Here is a 22,674-nt window from a genome sequence, read left to right on the forward strand (position 1 = left end):
GTAAAAAGAATTTTAGAGTGAAGTAATCATTTTCAGCACACCTTAGTAGGAAGCATAAATGTGATTTTGAGAAATCTGTGTAGATAATAACGTTACTGCGCTTTCTGCTGCTGTGCCAGATGTGAATAACGTTACTGATGCAGCTGTCCTGTTGTTGATGGCCCACTTAAAAGAATGATTGCTATAACTGACACTTAGAAAAACTGTGTGGTTTGTGCGTAGGTCACAACAACTCTGGCAGATGCAAAGACCAGGCTTGACTTCTTCTACTCCAAGGCTGATCATGCTTGGTAAGAACTTTTAGTACATGATTTAGTGATGTTAAAGGGATGATTTTTTAAAAGAAACATTTTGTCACACTTTATTCATGGTTCTCTATGTCTAACTTTCTACCTAACATCTCCTCAAATAAGTTTCGAAAAACAGGGGTAAGTAAATGATGATAGAATTGTAATTTTTGGGTGAACTATCTCTTTGAACTAATCAGAAAGGCTCCAACATCGACATATTTTTACTGACACCAAAATCAAATGTGAAATGTTTTTCAAAGCTATAAATAACAATAAAAAAAAAAACATGAACACGATAAATTATTATTATTATTTTTTTTAGGAGATTAAATTCTACACAGCAAAAAATGGATGCTGGCGATCGAAGGCAAAGTCTTCTTTCCTGTGATTGACCTACCAGATATGTCCTCTGCATTTGCTGTTCTCTTCGGTTGCTATTATGTGCATAACATCATGTACCAAGTGGAAGCAGCCACTACTTTGGAGTTTATTCAGATGTAAGTACATCTTGCAGTATGCTGTAATGTTAAGTAAACATTAAAGGGAAAAGAAGAATGAAAGCCATATACATCAGGGATGGTATGAGGGTGAGTAAGTGATGAGAGAATTTGCATTTTTGAGTGAACAATCCCTTAAATGGGATAGTCCACCCAAAAATGAAAACTGTCATAATTTACTCACCCTCATGTCATTCCAAACCTGTATGCACTTCTTTCTTCTGTTTAACACAAAATAAGATATTTTGAAGAATGCTGGTGACCAAACAGTTTCGGTTCCCATTGACTTTCATTGTATTTTTTGTCCATATAATGGAAGTCAACAGGAACTGAAACACCAACACTGGTCAACAACATTCTACAAAATATCTTCTTTTGTGTTCCACAGAAGAAGGAAGCGCATGCAGGTTTGGAACGACATGAGGGTGAATAAAGGATGACAGAATTTTCATTTTTCAGTGAACTATCCCTTTTTAAGGGATTATTCACTCAAAAATGCTAATTCTCTCATCACTTACTCACCCTCATGCCATCCCTGATGTATATGGCTTTCATTATTCTGTGGAACACAAACAGAGATTTAAAATAAAAAAAAATAAAAAATCCATCTCTGTAAGTCCATGTAATGCAAGTGGATATGTCCCTCAAAGTTGACACTTCAAAAACCACACAAAGAAAGCACAACACTAATCTATGTGACCCCAGTGGATGAATCAATGTCTTCTGAAGCAAAACTATAGATATGTGTGAGAAAAATACTATAAACCATTGCTTCCGGCCAACTTGTCAAACTTGGGTTCATGAGTTCAAGCTTGTCGTAAATATCAGCACATTGTGAAGCCTGACGAGCTTGTTGTGAAATAGAACGCACATAGGACCATCACTTCTTGCACGAGTTTCACAGTATGCTTATATCATGCTTCACAACGTGCTGACATTTACGTCAAACAAACACATGTAGGACACTTGCCCAGAAGCAATGGTTTAAAATTTGCCTATCACTTTGCTTCAGAGGACTTTTTTTTCCCTAAAACTTTTTGTTCCACACAAAAAAGTCATATACATCTGGGATGACATGAGGGTGAGAAAATGTTGAGAGAATTTACATTTTTGGGTTGAGTGTACGTCTGTTACTGTCGTGCCTTCTTGGCATGCAGTAATGACAACTGACAATTTGAGTTAAAATAAAATGAACTGTGTACTATTCTGTTTATTCTTCTAATGAATTCATAACAGACAGTTACAGAGTAAATTTTATTTATATAAATTAAGTGGAACTTCTTATCATTCTTATGATTTAATAAATGAAGTCTTTTATGACAAAGTGTCATATGTCAAAGCCTAGACTTTTTTCATACCATGTAACAAAAGGAAAATTAAAGACTGTTAGTTTTTATTTCACATTATTCACATTTATTTCACCTTTCATCATGTTACTGTAATTTCTACAGGAAATTTTTAACAGTGTACCAGTTACCTCTCTTCTCAATCTCCCCTAACATATCTCAATTATATCCATCCATCACAGCGCAATTCCATCGGCTGATATTCAGCTCTGATATTAACCCATGGCTGTTGTCCACGCATTAATGTGGCCTCAGATTGGAAACCAAATAACAATATTATCCACATCTGACACCCCAGTTCTGCATTTAATCCAAGCTCAGTCTGGCATTTGCTTAATTTATCTTTTTCAGGTCTCAGCAGTGTAATTCTCTGTATTCCAACTACCTATTGGCAGGCCGTCCTTGTAAGTAAGAATAAGTGATGTACCTGGTTAAGAAAAAGTTAAAGAACCATTGTATGCTCATCAAGGCAGCATTTGTTTGATCAAAAATAAAGTAAAACTGTAAAATTGTGAAATATTACAGTTTAAAATAATTATTTTCTATTTTAATGTATTTTCAAATGTAATTTATTCTTGTGAAAGCATCATTCCGCCAGTCTTTAGAAATCATTCTAATATGCTGATTTGCTGCTCAAGAAACATTTTAATTATTATGTTGATATAATCAGCTGTGCTGCTTAATATTTTTTCAGAAACCATGATACTTTTTTTCCAGGATTCTTTGATAAATGTAAAGATCAAAAGAATAGCATTTTTTTTTAAAGAAAGAGAAATCTTTTGTAACATTATGTTGTTCCTGTTACTTTTGATCAAATGAGTGCATCCTGCTGAAAAAAAGTATTAATTTCTTTTTTTTTTTAAAGTGTGTAATTATATCCAAGCATGCATACTTTGTGAATGGGTGTCATGCACTGGAAGTGGACGCAACGCAAAAGTTTATGATGTAATTGACCAGGATCACCAGTACCAGACCAATACCCTGTAATTTACACACTCAACAAAAAAGCCCAACCTGGTACCCAAGTACTGTTCATTCTTCCTCACTCTTTACATGTCTGTTCTGCCCAGCCAGAGCTGTGTAAACGTAGAAGGTAGCTGGAGGCTCCTATATGAACCTGCCCACCACTTGCCCACGCGCACCCATCTTTCAAATATTCAACCACAACTAATCCTGATCTCTAACACCTTTGGCCTGAGACCATGAACAGTTATATGCATATGCATATGTTGTTTTGCATGCTAGTATCCCCACATGGCATCTTAACTAGCAATACTTTATTGGTCAACCAGCTTGTCGAATGCATAATTGTGAGTATTATTGCAACTTCACTTATAACATATAAAAACAAGTGATTTTATTTACTTTAAGTGTTTAATGCATGAATTTTATTAATTTGATTTAAGTGCATTAATTATCGGCAGAATATTAATACGTGTGCATCCGTAGTCCCACCATTACACTCTTCAGACACACTTATCTTAAGAACTGTTTACACAGAGGTCTTCAATTTGACTGTGCAGTAAAAAGAGGAGAGGGTGTGCAAAAACGCTGAGATGTAGGGAACTGCGCTATCTTTAAGCCCTTAATTTGAAACAATGATGGGATATGGAGTGGAGAACCCCACTTCAAAGACTCAATCCGCCCATGTGCCTATTAAAATTTGAAATGAATCTCATAAAAGGAGGGAAAGGCCTCACAAAATTTGGAAGAGATTAGAACAACTCTTCACATGACACAGTCAGAGGGACTGCCAGGGTATGAGAGAAAAAAAGGCACATTTACTTCTCACAGTAAGTGAGAGAGAGAGAGAGAGAGAGCTCTGAATTCAAAGGTGACGAATGACTGTGAAGAATTCAAGCAGAAAATGGATACTCAGATTGGGGCTGAGCCGACCCCTTTGGCCCTCATATCAGGCTTTTCCTGAGCTCTTCTGACAGTTCTTCCACATGCTGCCAGTCTACTTCCACCCTAACACAGGCCAGCGTCAGGCCAGCATCATATCAGGAGACTTATCTGTATGTATGTGTGTGTGTGATGGTTCCTACCATTGATCCTGTTACACCTGAACTTCTCTGTCTCTCTCTACAAGTTGTAGACACAGATGCAGGATTCCCTGCCTGCCTGGGAGCTGTTATGAAGTATTGATTTCCTTTACAGTATGTGGCTGTGGTCAGGGCTATGTGCTGAATGTGGTTGCATTGTACATCACTGTGCTTGAGGGAGAAAGGGAAAAAAAATAACACTAGGGTTTATGGATGAGTCTGACACTGTGACTACAGATGCAATCCTACAATGCACTTTCCTGCTGGTGTGAGGGATTTGTCCTTGCAAACAAAGTACTAAAAAGCAGCAAGGTGGACATGCGCCATGGCAGTACCATGGTATGATTGGATGGCATATAAAAAAATATGTTAATGGTTTAGTACCATCAGGTCATTCCTACTGGGGAAATGATAATACAGATCAGTGGCGGAAATAGGACTTTGTAATCATATTGCTCACTAGTTCTATTGGTCTATTTTATATGCTTTAAAATAAATGTGAATAAATTAAATACATTTGAATTAAAAATGTCTATATACTCTAGAAAACAATGCTGTTTTGTAAAAAAACAAATGTTAATAACATACTTCCTAAAATATAAAAAATTATTCATACAATAACATGTAGATCTGCATTTGTATTTCTTACTGTTAAAATGCATTTTGCATTTTAAGAGAAGATTAAAGAACTATTTATTAGCTGTGTAGACCTACTTTATATGCTACAAAACTTTTGTAATATTGTAGAAAAATGCTATTTTGTAAAAAACAAAACAATTATATAAACCCACTTCTTAAAATATATATAAAAAATGTAGATTTGCATTTTTTTGCATTAAAAAACACAAATGGAATTGCAAAATGCATTTTGTTCATTATCTATATATCTATATGTGCCATAAAAACTCTGGATAGATTTATATGAATTGAAACCGAACTGAAAATGACTAATATTCTAGGAAAAAACTGCTGTTTTGTTACAACCCCACTTGCATGGGATCATCATATGAACATGCATTAAATGAAAAACCCTGCACCATGAGATAAAATTGTTTAAATTCCACAGAAGTAAACCTAATTGCTTTTAGCAAAGTGGCAAAAAGTGTGCAATGAGGGTTTCACATTACTTGATGACATCAAAGCCCAAAGGGCAAAACAGAGGACCTGTAAAAGAGAAGTAGCCTCTCTCTCTTGAGCAGAAGAGCCCTGAAGTGGTGCAGCTGGAGGAGTGTGTGACCGCCATCATCAGATGATCTCTAGGGCTGTGGCCTTTTCTCTTGGCCAGAATCAGCATCCCTTCAGACCCTATGGGATCAGTTAGCCAGTGCAGTGCTATTCATCAGATGACTAAATCCTTCCCATTACAGAGTGAGAGAGAGAAAAAGGATGAACGATATAGGCAGAGACAGGATTAGAATGTAAGAGAGAGAGAGAGAGAGAGAGCACACTAGGGGGAAACGAATGATTAGAGAACTTTGAGGCAGCCATAGACTTTAATTACACTAACTATGCTGGTTTGGAGGGGAAGTGTTTTAATACCTTGTAAGGCATTTGCGAACATCACACAAATGAACGAGGGAATCTCCGCATTCCACCTGGAAACTAACATCTCTTCTCAACCATCTGAGAGCCGTAAAGCTGAATCACGGTCAGCCAGGCGCCAATTGTCTCAAATGAGTTCCTGTCCAGCTCTGCTTATCTGTACAAGAAACACCAGGAGAGAGTGATTTACCAAACCACCTCCGGTGTCGACAAGCACTAGGACAGCAAGAACTGACCCCCCCCCATCTGGATTCATTCTCAGAATTTTCAGATTCGAGTCCTTTTAAAACCTGAATGAATTAATAATAATTAATTCCCTTACAAATGAGTAATTTCATTACAACCTCCATAAACTGCCCTAAAATGTTTCGCAGGCCGTTCTGACACAGTCAGGCAGCCGACTGCTGGGCACAGTGGCAGGCTGGCACAATCCTTCCACGTCGCCTCGGTGTTGAAGAGCAATAACAGTGGGCTGAGGTAGATTAGCAGCAAGACTTACACACTCGGCGATGTCTTTTATGAACAGCGCTGCCTTAATGTCATGGAGGCTGTAACCAACACTTACACTAAATCAACTTAAATAGAAACTTAAATGGCAAAGTGATTGAAAACTAATGTCAGAGAAAAAGGACGCAAAGATATGCAAATAACAGCTCTCAGGATAATTACGGTCATTTATTTGCCCCCTCCTATTGGCTCAAGGGTGGATTACAGAAGCAAAGCTCGACTCTTAGAGCCAGTGCTTTGGCAGCCTTTCAGTCACCATTACTCAGTGGTGTGTCTCAATTGGATCTTTTCAGCGAGCTCAAAATCATCTGGGAGGCTCTTGCACTCACTCAAAGGCATCAGTGTACAGGCGGATCAGCATGTGCATGATGTTCTTAGTGGTGTTTGTGCTATTACAAGGCCTGGGCAGTATGAAGCGCTTATACTGCATGAAATTTTTACAACTCAATGGACAAAACGATAGCATATTGTCCAATTTTTTTCGATTTTCGATTTTTTGCACAGTCCTAGTAAGCAGTGTTGTTAATAAAAACAACTAAAAAAATAAAACACAAGTTGAAGTACTAAAATTACAAAAAACTATACTAAATAAAGCTAAGTAGATATATTGTAAATAAATAAATAATAAAAATAACAGAAAAACAAAACTACAGAAAATTACAGAAATAACAGAAAATTAAAACTAAAATGAAAACCTGAGAAACTATAAAAATGTACTGAAACTAAAAATTTAAATGTTCAAAGCAATTAAACAAAAGATTTTTATTTAATGGATGATAAATCTTGCAAAAAAAAAAAAAAAAGGTCCTATAGACTTTCACTGATGGAGGGACCAGAGCCAGATCTCAATTTAGACTCTTTGCCCAGTAGTCTAATAGACTAACTGGTGAACAAAAATAAAGATCTAGCTTAAAATTGTAATTGACCATAAACTGACACCTCAGTTCAATGGCCCCATCCATCCACTCTCAACTACGGAGAAGAAGAGGGAACAAGCAAAGTCAGAATGAGACAATTACCTCTCTTCATTAGTATTCTTTTCATTCAGCTATTCAACCTTTTCAGGTTGTGAATCTGACCTTAAATGGATACCCCATTTCTCTTCTCTGGAGTTTCTAAAAGGGCACCCCAAAGTGAAAAAGTCGAACTGAGAGCTGTGCTTCAGTGACTGGTCCATTCCCGTACACCAGACACTTGACATTAAGCGATTCTTTTTCCACAGCTTAAAGCAAAGAAGCGCAGACCATGTGGGAGGCTGATTCATAATCAGATGATTCACCTGTCCACCGAATCACACTCAAATCAAAAGACCAATGCAAGACCAAGCTACCAACCACGTTATACTTGCAGCCAGACCTTCAACTAAATGGCAAAAGGTCTGGTCCACATTTTCTGTAAGAATCGCCCACTTAGAAAGGATAAGGTGTCTAAATTAATTAAAATTAAACTCTAAAATCAGTCACTTTAAATTGTGAATTTAGGCATCACAATATTGTAATGTACAGCAGGGGTTCCTTTTCAGCCCACGACCCCCAAAATAACAGTGCTAGTACCTCGGGACCCCCACTTTTCTCTGAGGTCGGTGGTTAAAGTATACAAACGTTTTGCACAACGGCGCACATGCACTTATAGCATAATGACAACACAAAGGAACACAACACTCTAACAACAATATTATTTTATAGTAATTTACTCATTACTTAGATTTCAACATTAATCTTACCTAATTAGTTGGGTGAGCAACATGCTGGAGTACAAAACTCCACGTTCGAGTTTTATTTTTAATTCAATTTATAATTTTGAATTTATGGGTAAAATATGCTATTTCTAATCTTTAAAAAAATTATTTGATTTCTGGAAATCATCTTGCGACCCCTCCTCGTGGTTTCGTGACCCCCTGGGGTGTCCCGACCCCTACTTTGGGAACCCCCTGATGTACAGCATTAAAAAATGGATATTCATTCTGCAATTGGTTAACAATTAGTTTAAAATTTGTGGTTATTTTTTATAAATTTGTTTTTGTAAGAAGTCTTATGCTCAACAAGGCTGCATTTATTTGATCAAAAATACAGTAAAAACTGTAATATTGTAAAATATTATTACAGTTTAAAGTAACTGTTTACTATTTGAATATATTCTAAAATGTAATTTATTCCTGTGATGGCAAAACTGAATTTTCACATCCATAAATTAATAGAAAGTTCAAAAGAACAACATTGACTTGGAATAGAAATCTTTTGTAACATAACATTACAAATGTCTTTACTGTCACTTTTGATCAATTTAATGCATCCTTGCTGAATAAAAGTATTATTTAAAAAAATCTTGCTGACCCCAAACTTTATTATTATTATTTATCAGTGTTGAAATTAACTTGGTATTGAGTGGTAGATGACAGTAAAGGAAATCGAAATGTAAAAACAGAGGAAATTAGCTCAATTAAATATCCAATATGGACCAAAACTCTTAAATTCAGATAATAACCAATGATACATTGTATTACGCATATACTGTGCATCACTAACTTCAGTCAGATTATAATTTGCCAGACTGAGAAAGTTGCTTTATAGGTTTGTATGAAATATGCATCGGACGATCTGCAAACAAACAAATCATATACCACTCGTATTAAAAGCTCTAGTATCAGTGGTCTGGGCAGACAAAGAGTTAATAAAGACACTCTAGCAACACACAAAGTATTCTCAAACCCTCTGGGATTGCTGAGGATTACGCCAGGGATTTGAGTAGACGCTGGATTAAGAGATTTTTTTTTAAAAAGGAGAAAAGACACATAAATTGCGGTTTTCTCCTTGAACATGGAGCCTGCACTTAATCACTGCTAGAGACTGAGCTTGGAAGCTCGAGACTCTTCTCTGGTTGGCCTGTGACTGTATCTTCAACAGTGGGTTTGGAGGTCTCCAGATCCCTGTCAGAAATCAATCGCAACCTTTGCATTTGCACCCACTGCTTGTGCAAACAGCGATCAGAAATGCACAGACCAGCTGTTTAGAGGGGTTCACAGGGGGTTCGTCTAAAATGAGTGTGAACGAGACCCGCTGTCCTGCTGGGGTGAGTCGGGGGAATCTAACCATGGGTTGCAGAGGGAGTTTATTAGCATAACCTAGCCTGCAGACTAAAGGACATTCAGAGGCTCGGTGGGAATTCACACCAGCGTGTGATATACTCGCATTCGCTCGCTCGCCACTAAAAAAGAGAGCGGAAGAGTCATGTGATCATGGCTGTGAAAGAGCCTGCGTCTTGGTCACATGCAGCCGACATGATTCACAAGCCCCAGCAGGCATTGCCTAGAATTATGCCCTTCCAGCGCACTTTAATTAGGTCTCCATTGCGGGATGCATATTGTATAATGGAATAGGTGAAATGGCATTTGTGGCTCGAAAATAGGTGGCGATTTGGGAGCGCCCATTGGATTGTAGACAAAGCTATTTGTGAGTATAATATAATAAGACAATATTCTCCTCGTTTACCACGTTAAATTCATCGCCGACATTCACAGACATCCACAAATGATTCTCCATCACATACAGAAATGACAAGAAGATCATCAGCTTCGGTGTCGAAGGAGTTCACAAAACAAAAATGAAATATGAGAGGTCTCTCAAAACAGAAGACGACCGCAAACGAGGCCTTGAAAATTCACGGAGTGATTTAAATTCTCTGAATTTCACACTCAAGCATAAAACAACACCAGGCCTTATTCCCAGGATGCCTCTCGCTATCTGCATAAGACAAAAACAAACAAACACAAAAACTAGTTTAAGATGCTTACCAATGGGATTTTTGTCTACTCTTGGGATTATGGATTTGAAGTATTTGTTATTGCATCTGCTAAAATCCGCGGCTGATATTAGGCCGTTTGTAATGAGGTTGTTGTAGAGTAGCGTGATTATCTGATGCTGGGTGGATTATGGTGGCTGCTCGCTGGAGATGGATACACGGTCGAGCCGGTTTGGCCCACGTTTAGCGCAGGAATGCAGAGGACACAATATACACAGAGGATAGAAACAGACTGTGAGACCTATTCAGAGAGGAGACAGGAAGAGAGAGAGAGAGAGACAGACAGACATAACAAACTCAGAGACCTTGTGTACTGAGACCCTTCAACCTGTTTGACTACAGCTGATCTACTCTAGTTGAGTGTGTGTGTATGGCATATCTTTGAATGCCATGTGTGAGAATTTAGTTGGACGTGTGGGAGTGCTACTGAGGGGGTGTGGTGGTGTGGGGGAAATAGAGACAGACTAAAAGAGACTGAATACAGACAGACAAAGAGAGAGAGAGATATTCAGACAGTAATTTCACTGAATATTGTCTTATTTAAACACATTGATGAAACTCAGATATTTACTCAAAGAAATTGACAAAAATCTAAAACATGATCATGGTAAACTTGAATTCGATCTCCACAACAAACCTATACATTGCTGAAAATAAAGCTGAATAGAATTGTAAAAAAGAAAAAGAAAAGACAGAACAGGCAATAATTATATTTATGTTATAGGTGATACTGATAAATGGCCGATATTATTTTTCTATAATATTTTGTATACCATAAAACCATAAAAAACTAAAATCAATCAAAAAAAGAATTTAGGCATCATGGCATTATAATGTACATAATAAAAAACTTTAAGATTGTATATATTATAGAGTGTTATTAAATTACAGTTTTACATTATAAATTGTGGGAAAATGTTGTTTTTAATTAATAAATCAAACTTTATTCATACAGAACCTTTCAAACTGTTCAATACAATTCATAGTACTTCAGTGTAAACAAAATGTGAGCAATGAAAATGACAAAAACTAGATTATAATAAATCAGTAAAATAAGATGAATTAAGAATGATCCATCATGAAATGTTGATAAATCAAAATTGAATATATTTGTTTTTGCAATATTTTCCCTATATGCTGCTAAGCTGCAAATGCTTTGGCCATACCAATGTACAATTATTTGTCATGCTAATAAAGCACATAGACAGGGCGAGAGACAGGAAGACAGGGAGAGAGAGAGAGAGAGAGAGAGGTAGTGTTGGGGGGTGCACTACCTGTCTGGATGGTGGTTGTAAAGCAGTCGGTGAACGCCAGAGTTTATTTTTCTTCGGCCGTAACTGACTGAACTGTAACACAAGCTTCATTCATGTGACCAACACACAGTTACACAGTCACACTGACACACCTCGACACTCACAGTCACACACCCTGACCAACACTTTCCACCGCTCACACTGAATGCATTCACATGAATACACAACCCCTCTCTTCATCTGCAGCGTCAACCGCTCGCCTGCTCAACCGCCGTCTTCTTCAGTCATCAATTTAACACTGAAATATTGAACTGTAACACATACAGCATTAGTGCATTTACTGATGTGTTTGTATTGCTGTATATTTAACCAGTTAAGCAGTATTTATGTGTGTATGTATTATAGAGATATGTAATATATCAGTACCATATTGGTTCTCGGCCTATTTTACATATTGATTTTTTTTAAAAAATTTTTTTTATCTTTTAGTATCAGTCGATTTTGTATATGCATAGTGTGCATGGCCGTATCTCCTTTATCTTTACAATCTTTACAAGTACACAATAATTATTTATAATAATTTAGTACATCTCCACATGAATATCCATATTTTAAACTAGGGCTGCACGATTAAGACAAAAATCATAATTGTTGATTATTCCCTTGAAATTGTAATTATTAATTAATTATTAATTACGATTATCACAATTTACACTGAATGATGTTTATACCAGTTGAAGCAACTGCATGCCATATTTTTATATGAAAACAAAGAAGCTGAAAACACTCTAACTGAAAAACTTTTACTGTTTTTCTATAGTATTAAGCCTCAAATGTCAACTATACATTGGACTGGTTTCTACTTTAAATAAATAAAGTAAAAATATTCATGGTATTATAATGTTATATTAAAACTAAAACAATGGAAAAACCCTTAAGATAACCTGTAGAAAAAAAAACAAATTTAAAGCACGCATAACAACATAAGTGGACTTTGGACTTAAATTGCCACTTTGAACGATTACACAATTGTGGCATCTGTAATTGTAATCGCGATAAGAATTTCGATCAATTGTACAACTCTATTTTATACTGTACATTATAATGTTGTGATGCCTAAATTCATTTGAAGAATGAGTGATTAAAGTTTTTTTTTATTTAGACATAAAATTTTATTTCAGCCATTGCATGAAACAAATTATTGGCTTCAGAAATAATTTTAATATCAGTTCATCCCTAATATTCTGCATAGAATTCATTGAAACATGCCAATGAATTACCGCACACGTAAAAAAAAAAAAGTCAATACACAAACGTCACTCCTTCACCCCGCCCACTACTCACTGAGCATCCTTAAGCCCCACCACCTTCAATTTCCACACAATGAGTGATAAAAGAATAGATGCCAACAATGACGGGTGAGTTGGAATTAAGGGCCTGTAGCAGCATACTTAGCCAAGTATGAATAGCGACCGACCACAGTTATGTTAATGGTAGCATTACGGTGCACCAATTTGCTGTTTCTCCAATATCTGACAGGCCACTATTGTGCTGTCAAGCTTACATAACAATTAGCTCACTTTTTATGGACATGTTTACAAAGGACATAAAGCACTGCTAGCAAAATATTCTACCCTAACACAATAGACATTCAGCCGCTTGAAAGCATTTTCACGACGGTGGCTGCGCCAGGAAAAGAAAGTCTTTATCATGGTGCTCGGAGTAAACTATAAAATCGGCCCGAGCGCTTGCTTTCTTTTTACTAGATGAAGTTATTGGCGAGGCAATGGGACCGAGCCCGCTCATTAAGAGAGCACATCATGGAATTGTTTCTGATAACCATCAGCTTAACCCAGAGAAACAAATCAATAGGTGTTGGCTCGGTTCATTATGTAACAGTCAGAGAGAGATGAAAGTGTTCTATTTGGTCTTCTCTGCTCTTCTGGAACAAAGGTACCAGGTTCCTCGAGGGAACGAGACGCTGCGTCGAAAACGCTAGGGGAACGCCTTCTGCGACCCACGCTCTGAATCACATGTGAAATCAGTCCAATAGCTGAACGGGACGTCACGGCGGATGACTAAACATTTATGAAGCTATAAAAGCACGTGCGGCGGAGCCAGCGTCAGCTTCTAGGAATGAAGCAAGCGCCGGCAGGGACGCCGGAAGTATGGCACAGAGACGCAGCGTCTCGTTCCCTCGAGGAACTAGGGTTACATACGTAACCTGAGACGTTCCTCTTCAGGAACTCGAGCTGCGTCGAAAACGCTAGTGGAACGAGAATGCCCACGCCGCCAGACTTCCAAGTCTCTCTTGTGTGGAAGACTGCACAACTAGGACGAGAGAACGGAAGAGCCGGGAGTGGCTCGCATGTCTAGCTCGTAAAACCTAACAAAGGTATGATTTGACTTCGCCATGCAAAAACAACCTGGCTCAACTTTTACAAGGTCTGAGATATACTTCCCTCTCTGTTTAAGAGCTAATGGAGAGGAGGATAAGGCTGGGCGATATAGCTAAAAATGTATCAACGATATAATGTTTCATATCGTTCGGTATCGAGAAACGTTTGGCTTGTCTCCCGAAGTCACAGGAGGGCGCAATGAGCAAAATAATGCAGCGCATTTGCCAACGCAAAGGAAATAACTGTCTATAAAAAAAAACGTGCATTACGTCTAAATTAACCCATATAAATCAAACATAATTTCGTAAATTGCATAAACAATTATGAACAAAACAGCATCATGTATTTATGCATTGCTTAATACAAAGAGCCGATTCGCCCATCACGCAGATTGCATTTAAAAACATAAGAGACGCAATGAAAAGGAATAAACCTCCACAAATTCGTGACGTGTTTTCTAAAAGTTTAAACTGTTTTAACTTTGCATGGCTTTCTATACATCTCTTGTGTGAGACACGAGTGCAGCAGTCATATTTGTCCGTCTAAAAAATGCGCTGAATATGCGTTCTGTGTGAATGGCTTGGTTTCGGTTTTAACCTAATCAAGATCTTCTACGCATTGAGCTACTATATTTCTCTAATATTTTAAATGAATAATGCAGAAACTGCGCGTCTTGTGGGCTAGACTAATAAAACATTAAAATGCAACAACTTCACTTACATCATCATCACCGCATCTCGCGCTCCACTAATGACGCTCCCAGACGCACACCTAACATTTGATTGTACTATTTTTGCATTCAAATGCAAATATTTTAAATTAGACTAATATTCATTTTTTTATTCACAATCTCCTCATCAGGAAATGCTAACAGGGCAGCTGTCCAACTGAAGCTGGGGCAAACGAGCACCCTGGGGCAACTTCTGATGATCAAGCAAAACAACGACCAGCCTGGATCAAATGTTGAGAGAGAGAGAGAGAGAGAGAGAGAGAGAGAGAGAGAAGGAGATGCAGAGAGAGAGGCAACAGAGACAGAGAGATGGCCTATAAGCACTCAGGCATACTGACGGAGTGTGAGTCAGCACTGCACAGCGAGGAGAGGATGGAACAATTCAAAAACAGGAAAAGACTAAGAGAAAGACAATGTATCCACTACAGGGTTTCTGTTAAGAAAATTAGTTGCGTGACTGGGAATGACACAGCTGGCCGGACAAAAGGGGAAAAATGTTGGTGTTTATTTTGTGTATTAACATGATGGACAGTGTAGAGGTTGTATAACAAACAAATTAGCATTATCTACTATACTAACTGACTGAGTTGTAACATTTCTGTCATGGACTATTTTGGCATGTTATCCTGATTTGTGCATGTACATTTGATATTGTCTTGTTATGGCCAGTATTGAATGCATCTTTTCAATAATTAAAAATTACAATTAAATGCCAAAAAACAGGTTACCCAACAACTCTCTAACTCAAAAAGTAGCTAGTTAATGTGTAAGGTGTGTTATTCATGGTCTAACACAGTGGTTCTCAACCAGGGGCCAGGGCCCAATAGGGGGCCTCAGCAAACTTCCAAGGGCCGCAAGATATTAAATGCATAACTTGTAAACAGATACATATATTTTTTAATTTAGAAAAAAAAAAAAACTGTCCACTCAACAACTGTTTTTTTTTTTTAATTGAAGAAAACAGTTCTTGAAATGTAAGTACTGTAATTATGAACTGCAAAGTTCATTGTTTCTATGGCACTCTAAGAATCCTTATGATGCTAGTTTCTGTGAATAAAAAAATGTTTGAAAACAAGAAACTTTGTCATCATTACAGGAGAAGAACCAGAGGAAACATGCAGGGGGCACCTACTGTAAATGAGGGGGCCTCTAAATTTTGTCTTGAATAAAGGGGGCCTCGGCATTATTTATGTCATTAAAAAATGTCAAATTAGGTCACAAAATATTACATTATTAACACAATATGACTGATAAGCATCAGTCTGGTGCAACTGGTCAGTTCTATTTATTAATGATTATTAAGAAAATTGCTTTATTATTGTGTTACTGATAAAAGTAATTATACTATATCATTACTATGTATATCATGTAATTTGTACTATTTTTGCTATTAATGTCACTTGGATTGTTTATTTCTTTTTTTTTCTGTTAAAATGATGGACAATATTTGGAATTATCCATGAATGCTGTTAAAATTCAGTAAATGGCAAAAAAAAATTGTAAGTTAAAACAACTCTGACATCCTCAGCAGGGAATGTACTTGAATAAAAAAAAACAGGATTTGGCTATTTTGTGTTATTTTAACCGGACATTGTGTCATTGGGATTTTTTAAACATAAAAACACACACACACACACACAAATATATATATATATATATATATATATATACTGTATATTCACATAAACCCCGATATACACCTACAAGCTTGGCTTTGTGATAAGGGTACTAGTGAGGAATATGCATTTTTTTATTCCTAAGCTTTATCTGCCTAGTCAACTTATGGGTGCACTCTCTGGAGCTCTTCTAGGAAAGATCACTCCACATGCTACAGTGAGTCAGAAAGAGCCCCACTGGTGTGTGCGTTTGTTTATGTGGACACTTATGTCACTGTCGGCCCCCAGAGCCCCTCCCTCTGGGAGCACACCGCTAATTCAGGTGGCGACCGGTCGGCAGATAACGAGATCATTCACATTCAGCACACACGCTGAGCACGACATATGAGATTGATCACCATCAAACCCGACTCCCCTCGCATCAGGAACGTCGTGCGGCGATATTTTAAAAACTATTTTATTTGTTTATAAAACAATGTTATTTTTCTGGGTCAAGTTAATGCAAATGCAACCTAATTATACAGGCTTTCCTCAAGACCAATTAGTCAACTAGTCATTGAACCAACCCACCGACTAGTTGATTTTGAAAATATCTAATTTTGCACATCCATTTAAAGTTTAATTTCAGCCCAGGCTTTAATAGCAGATTTTACATTTGGGCTTGGAATTTCTTTGCTTAGAAGGTACAAAAGTACTTATTCACAAATGTAAAATATCCCCAAAAAGTTGCAACTAAAATGGACTCAAAAAAAATAATAATTCTGAGCCAATATTGCCATTTACAGAAAATCACACATTTTTCTGAGGTTTAATCCACTTCCCATTATGTATAGCCAACATCCCCATTTCCACAAGCAATGGAACTTCCAGTTTCAGTTTTAGGGAGGAATAAGCACAAGAAACCAAACAAGAAATCCAGAACTGGATAACCAAATAACATGCAAATGGTGGGGAATAGCCAAAGTCTGCTGACTTTTCTGCGCCGATTTTGTCAAATATGTTAATCAAGTCAAATGAGTCAAAACATGAACATGCGCGAAACAGAAGATTCTATTTTTCTTCAACTCTGCTGTGTTTCCGCTGGCCGCAGATTGCGTGTGGGCTTGGGTTAATGCCATGTTTAAGAAGGCCCACGAGAGGTGAGAGGTCATCTGTGTCTCACATCTCTTTAATCAAAAAGGCTGAAAAGCAGAAAATTTGAGCCGGCAGAGTTGTGACTGTGGTATTAAAGAGCAGTCGACAGTTACACAAAGTGCAGTACAAAAAGGGAATAGTCACTCCCCTATCTATTTTGCTCTCTTTGAGTCAACACAGGCCAGGTAGAGTGCAGCACTACAGCCAAATAACCGGACAACAAAGGCTTACGCTGCTTTTTAGACAGACACAAACACCCTAGACTCTGATTATCTGCACTGACGAAAGCCAGAACAGACAAAATACTTAAGGATGAAGATTAATTTCAGACAAAATCGAACCAATAGGCGTCTATTTCCTGTCTGTGGGACTCAGCAGGTTTGAGAGCCTTCATGGGGTTCAGATGCATATTCTGAAACACTCTCATGTTTCTAACTCTCGCTCCAGATTTCCCACCTCGCCGATTCCATGCGGTCTCAGGACAAAGATCAAGATAAACAGCTGAAACAATCTCACGGATACTGGTGTCTGCTTTAATCCTCTGCCAATCCTGTTTGCCAGAATAAACAGCCCATCGAGGCCACAAACAAATCCGAGAGCAGAACAGATACGGAAGAGCAGAGAGTGTACACAAGAGCACCTCATCAACCCAGCACGGACAAAAAGGTGACCGGCGCTGGGGTCAAAGCACACTCTATTATTATTGCTACCAGCTTAAACGAATCGAGCGGAATAGGGTGCTTCATGCAGCAGAGCCGGCTTCAAGCAGGATGATGGCTCTACAGGGAGCATTTCGGAGCAGACGACACTGAAAGACGGACACACTTCACACTGCCGAGGCAGGATGGCATCGAGCCATTCTGCTGACATGCACACTGGACATTAACACTCCTGCCAAACTGCGAAAACTTGAAGGCAAAACTGTCTGAGAAGCAAGTCCTGAGAATTCGGCCGTCGATTAGTGCTGGAGGGATTATAATGTGCACTTTAGACTGCGGGCTTAAATACGACCACAGAAGAATAGAATTATCACATTAGACACAGATAGAGCAACAGGTCTGTGGGGATATTAGCGAGAGACTAAATGAGATGGAACGTCGCTCCAGGCTCGCTGTAGTTTACATTACACCTGGATTAGAAAGCTAAATTAACACCTCTGCAATTAAAAAGAACCGTAGCACATGGAAGCCAAATGGTGATGTTAGTATTAGCCTGCAGTGAAAATCTGTTCCAGCCTCCGTATTTTTACATCATCCAGATATACATGAACACAATTAGGATGATTTTTTCTTCAATGAGGAAAAAGCTTTTCAAACACAGCTACTGATGACAGAAAGATTTCTAATTAGATTAGGCAAACATATGTTTGAGAGAATTATGTTAATGAGATGATACATGATAATTAGTATCAATTAATTGTAAACAAAAAAAAACGAGGCACACTGATGAGGGAGTTTAGCGCTTTCACTGAGGTGTGGCGTTTAAGGTATTTTGTGTGAATTAATTAGAAACACTAATGTTTTATACACTCTGGCTGAGAGAGATGCTTATCTAGGAGGCATTCCTAGGCATGTGCATCATAAATTTGGAAAAACATAAACATCAATACGCAAAAAATGCTGTCTAGGTATGGAGCCAACTAGATTTTAAGACACAATCATAGTGATGGATAGTTTGGATACATGCTTTCAAGTGGTGTGACTAACTGTCATTGCAAAAAGATTTGTTTTTTGACCAAAAAACTGATTGTTAGAAGCTGATACTCAAAAACGTAACTATAAAGAGCTATTTTTAACTGATCTGACCCTACTCTAACTCTTGTTACCTAATGTAGTCGGGTCATTGTCCGCAACGCAAGGCATGGAGGGTCTGTCAGCAAAGCCGCAGGCAAAGTCTGAGAGCAGAAGCATCGTGTCCAGACAGATAACCCAGCATTTCAAGGTACAAACTGAATGGAGGGTGTTACGAATCCACAAAATCAGTAATAAAATATGTTGAGTTTAAACTGCCACTAAAGATTTTTTTCCCAAAAATGTGTCAGTGAGGACAAAATTATTTGGTGCTTTTTGTGCCCGTTTGGAAAATCTGCTCAAATCTTGTTAAATCAAAAGAGTCTTATTTGATATATAAAGGTTTTTATACTCATTGACTCTATTATATAATAATAACATATTATGAACTACATTTTAGAACAGATTAAAAAATAATACTTAAATGTACAGAAAAATAAATAAAATAAACTGAGCTGTCGCAAATGTAAATTAATAGGGGTTAAGCAATATTGTAACCTAAGTTTAAAAAATGAAATACATTTTAAGACATGTTGAATAGCAAGAGGACGTTTCCGTAGAATGACACAGTCAGGTTACTTCAGTCTATATTTTGACTTAAATATCTGGTGTTACCACATAAAACGCATTTTAATTTACTTGACGAAACATCTTTATAGTTTTTATTATGCAATAAGAGGAAAAGAAACGCAGGGCATTTAATAAGAAAACAGACGCATTTACACATAAATGCGTATAGATATCCATAGATTATTGATCATGCATCCTTTCACTCTTTATAAAGGTCATGAAGAGCTCATTCTCAGCGCATATCACCAACATGACAACATGATCTGAAAGCAACGCGTAAGAGCTGAGCTGCCTATTCCGCCGGTATACACGATTACAATGGCAACGACTTAATGTGAGTTTTAACGGACAGCGATCCGTCACACGAGATGCTAAAGTATCCAACAAAACGGCATCTTACGCTCCGCGCGCGACTGTCACATCCTTCTCAGCCGCGGAATGTAGTCATGACAACAGGAGCGAATACATTTTAGCACATCACAAACAAAACATCCTGCCTGCGTTTGTGAGCGCAGAAACACCCCGAAACGCTGGGTCTGGGGATCAGGCATCATTTCCGAGCGAGAACGGGCCCGCTATGACGGCGCACCGTGAGGAATGAATGGAGCGCGATGAACTGGGAAATTCCGCCTTACCGGTTGCTGTTTGTGTCGAACGGACGCTTTCCCCAGCGGCGGCTGCTGATGCCTCCTCTGGAAGCCGCTCTTCGGGTACTCGCTGTAGGCTTTGTTGATGCCGATTCGGTCCCTCTTCTCTCTGCCGTTGTCTTTTCGGTCTTCTCCCGTGTCCAGACTGCTGAAGTTCCACACGATGAGCGTTTGGACCAGCAGCACTGTCAGCGCGGCTATTAACGCTGACCGCGATCGGCGAGCCAGCTTACGGGCACACAGACTGCCGAACATCTTCACCCTGAAGCGGAGAGGTGCCACTGCCGTGCGCCGACAGTCCGCTTTGTGGCTCAGCGTCGCGAAAGAAGCGTGGAGAGGGAGAGAGGGGGCGGTTGGCAAGAGCTCCGCTGGAGGAGAGAGAGAGAAAGAGAGAGAGAGAGAGAGAGAGAGAGAGAGAGAGAGAGAGATTTTGTGCGTGTGTGTGTGTGTGTGTGGATGAAATATGGCCTGCGCCCTCTCCTGGTGACACATGTAAACTACACGGGGGTCATTCCACGAAATGGGCGCTTTTTCCATTTTGAAAAGGTGATTTTTATCAAATTTTATCAGATAAACAATGACTGAACTGTTATGTTAGTTCATTAAGACATTTTGATATATTTTGAAATATAGCTGTGCCTTTAAAAAAAGCAACATGCTCAAGGCAAGGTCATGATACTACAAGGTGCTTATTAAAAGATAAATTATATATTTATTCCGTTATATAGCCTACTATATCTTATATATATATATAATTTAAATTGCATTTTTGTGTATACATTTTTTATATTTATTATGATTATTATTGTGTTTTTTTTCTCACCCAACCACAGGAAACACTCTAAAAAACAGGCTATAATAATCAGAGGCGAACCAAGATGAAGTGTTAAAATGAATAGATGATGCCCTTCTAAAAGATTATTTTGTTAAAGTCACCATGAAATCAAAATCGAAAATTCTTATTTTTTAATGGAATACTGTAGTGTTTATTATAAATAATTTATCCGTGCACTTCATTATTTTTTTTAAATTCATGTGCCCTCGTAATCTTTAATCAAAAACGTTAACCTCCCCTCCCCCTCAAAACGACTCATCTTCGTTTTTGATCAACGTTTTCCACTTTTGATGTCATTTCTAGGGAGAAATTAATATCGCAGTAATGAAATATTCACTTAGTTATCACCAAAGCTGTCTATATTTTGCTGTAGATCATTAAACCGTTACTCTGCCTCAGAAGCCTGTCCGAAATCAGTTTCATGAGGTGCTTTCGTGCAAAAACGCTGCCTGCAAAGTCATTTCCTCATACGGCAGCGAGGAAGCAAGTTAGCTGCCTAAGTTTTAGGATGCAGCCGATGCTTCACTTTATAGCACTGACACCAGTCATGAGGGAGTACGTTACCCAGAAACATTGAAAAGATATTAGGATATTACGACAACATTACTCTTAGGACATCGCAAACTCATTTTTTTCATGAATATGACTTAACCTGACGGAGGACGCTCTCAGTCATTCAGGCCGTCTCTCTCTCTCTCTCTCTCTCTCTCTCTCTCTCTCTCGCGCACGCTGTTTAGGCATGTTTTGTGTCGTTGATCGTCGTCGTCATCCTTAATAAATAAAACATTTATTCATGCTTCGGTGTCAGCTGTGAATCCAGTGGAGAGAAATCCCCCACCACTAACTAACTGCAAACTGGCACTCAGATCTGCCTCCATTTTGTTAGCAACGCCCCACCTTCCAACGATCCAATCAATTCCCGAAGGACGAAATCAAGTCCCGCACTCTCATTTCAGATGCCGTTTCACTCGGATATACGTCAGAGTAGAGAAGAAAAGACAATCGCAATTTCCGTTTCATGCCGACTTTAATATGTCTTCGTTACCTAGATATATATTTATACAACATAAAAAAAGTAGTTAAAACACATATAATAGAACATAAATTCTTTATTTTTTAAAACAAAGTGCTTATTCTTTAACAAAATATCAATCTTAATCTTTATGGCAGAAGATACAATACTGTACAATACAATCTTGAAGATACAGTACAATCTTCATATTTACAGTAACGGACTGTCACCTTAAAAATGGTGCTTACGAGCTACAGCAAAGGCTGTCACTATGACCTCCATATCCATGTTCCGTTCAATTGAAATTAGTGCCAGCTGCTGACAGCCTCTCTTGGTTCATTGTTGACCTGAGGTATGTTTTTATCAGCTTTACTAGTTTTATTAGTTGACAACTAATTATGTTAACTCAACTAATTTAATGTAGAAGAGCTAAATAAATAATGTCAACTAAGTAAATGCAATGATATTTATTTATATTGATTAGTGGGCTCCCCACTAGCAGCAAGACACAGTACCCAGGGAGGCAAACTAATCATGGGTGACAAAGATGAGCACCCCCCCTCAAAATAAAACCCTACATTTTTTAAACACTTATAATAATTTAAAGCCTGATTTTTTTTTTAACTCTGCCAAAATTCACTTTAAATGTTCACTTTCATTCAT

At 38.0% G+C, this 22,674-nt stretch overlaps 1 protein-coding gene and 1 long non-coding RNA gene across 2 annotated transcripts in view; one reads left to right on the forward strand and one right to left on the reverse strand.

The window, feature by feature from the left end:
* LOC107729196 (uncharacterized) overlaps nucleotides 1–792 on the forward strand; it is a 1,005-nt gene extending 213 nt beyond the window's left edge. The window contains exons 2-3 of the long non-coding RNA XR_001638564.1: nucleotides 223–290; nucleotides 613–792. This is a non-coding gene — a long non-coding RNA (uncharacterized LOC107729196). The remainder of the gene's footprint in view (nucleotides 1–222; nucleotides 291–612) is intronic.
* LOC107729195 (xylosyltransferase 1-like) overlaps nucleotides 1–20,480 on the reverse strand; it is a 58,198-nt gene extending 37,718 nt beyond the window's left edge. Inside the window, exon 1 of the mRNA XM_016539626.1 lies at nucleotides 20,153–20,480. Coding sequence (XP_016395112.1) covers nucleotides 20,153–20,419 — 267 coding nt within the window. The 5' untranslated portion in view covers nucleotides 20,420–20,480. The remainder of the gene's footprint in view (nucleotides 1–20,152) is intronic.
* Nucleotides 20,481–22,674: the final 2,194 nt, after the last annotated feature.

Source organism: Sinocyclocheilus rhinocerous, unplaced genomic scaffold, assembly GCF_001515625.1.
Source record: "Sinocyclocheilus rhinocerous isolate Xijiao unplaced genomic scaffold, SAMN03320098_v1.1 scaffold1029, whole genome shotgun sequence".
NCBI classification, from domain to species: Eukaryota; Metazoa; Chordata; class Actinopteri; order Cypriniformes; family Cyprinidae; genus Sinocyclocheilus; species Sinocyclocheilus rhinocerous.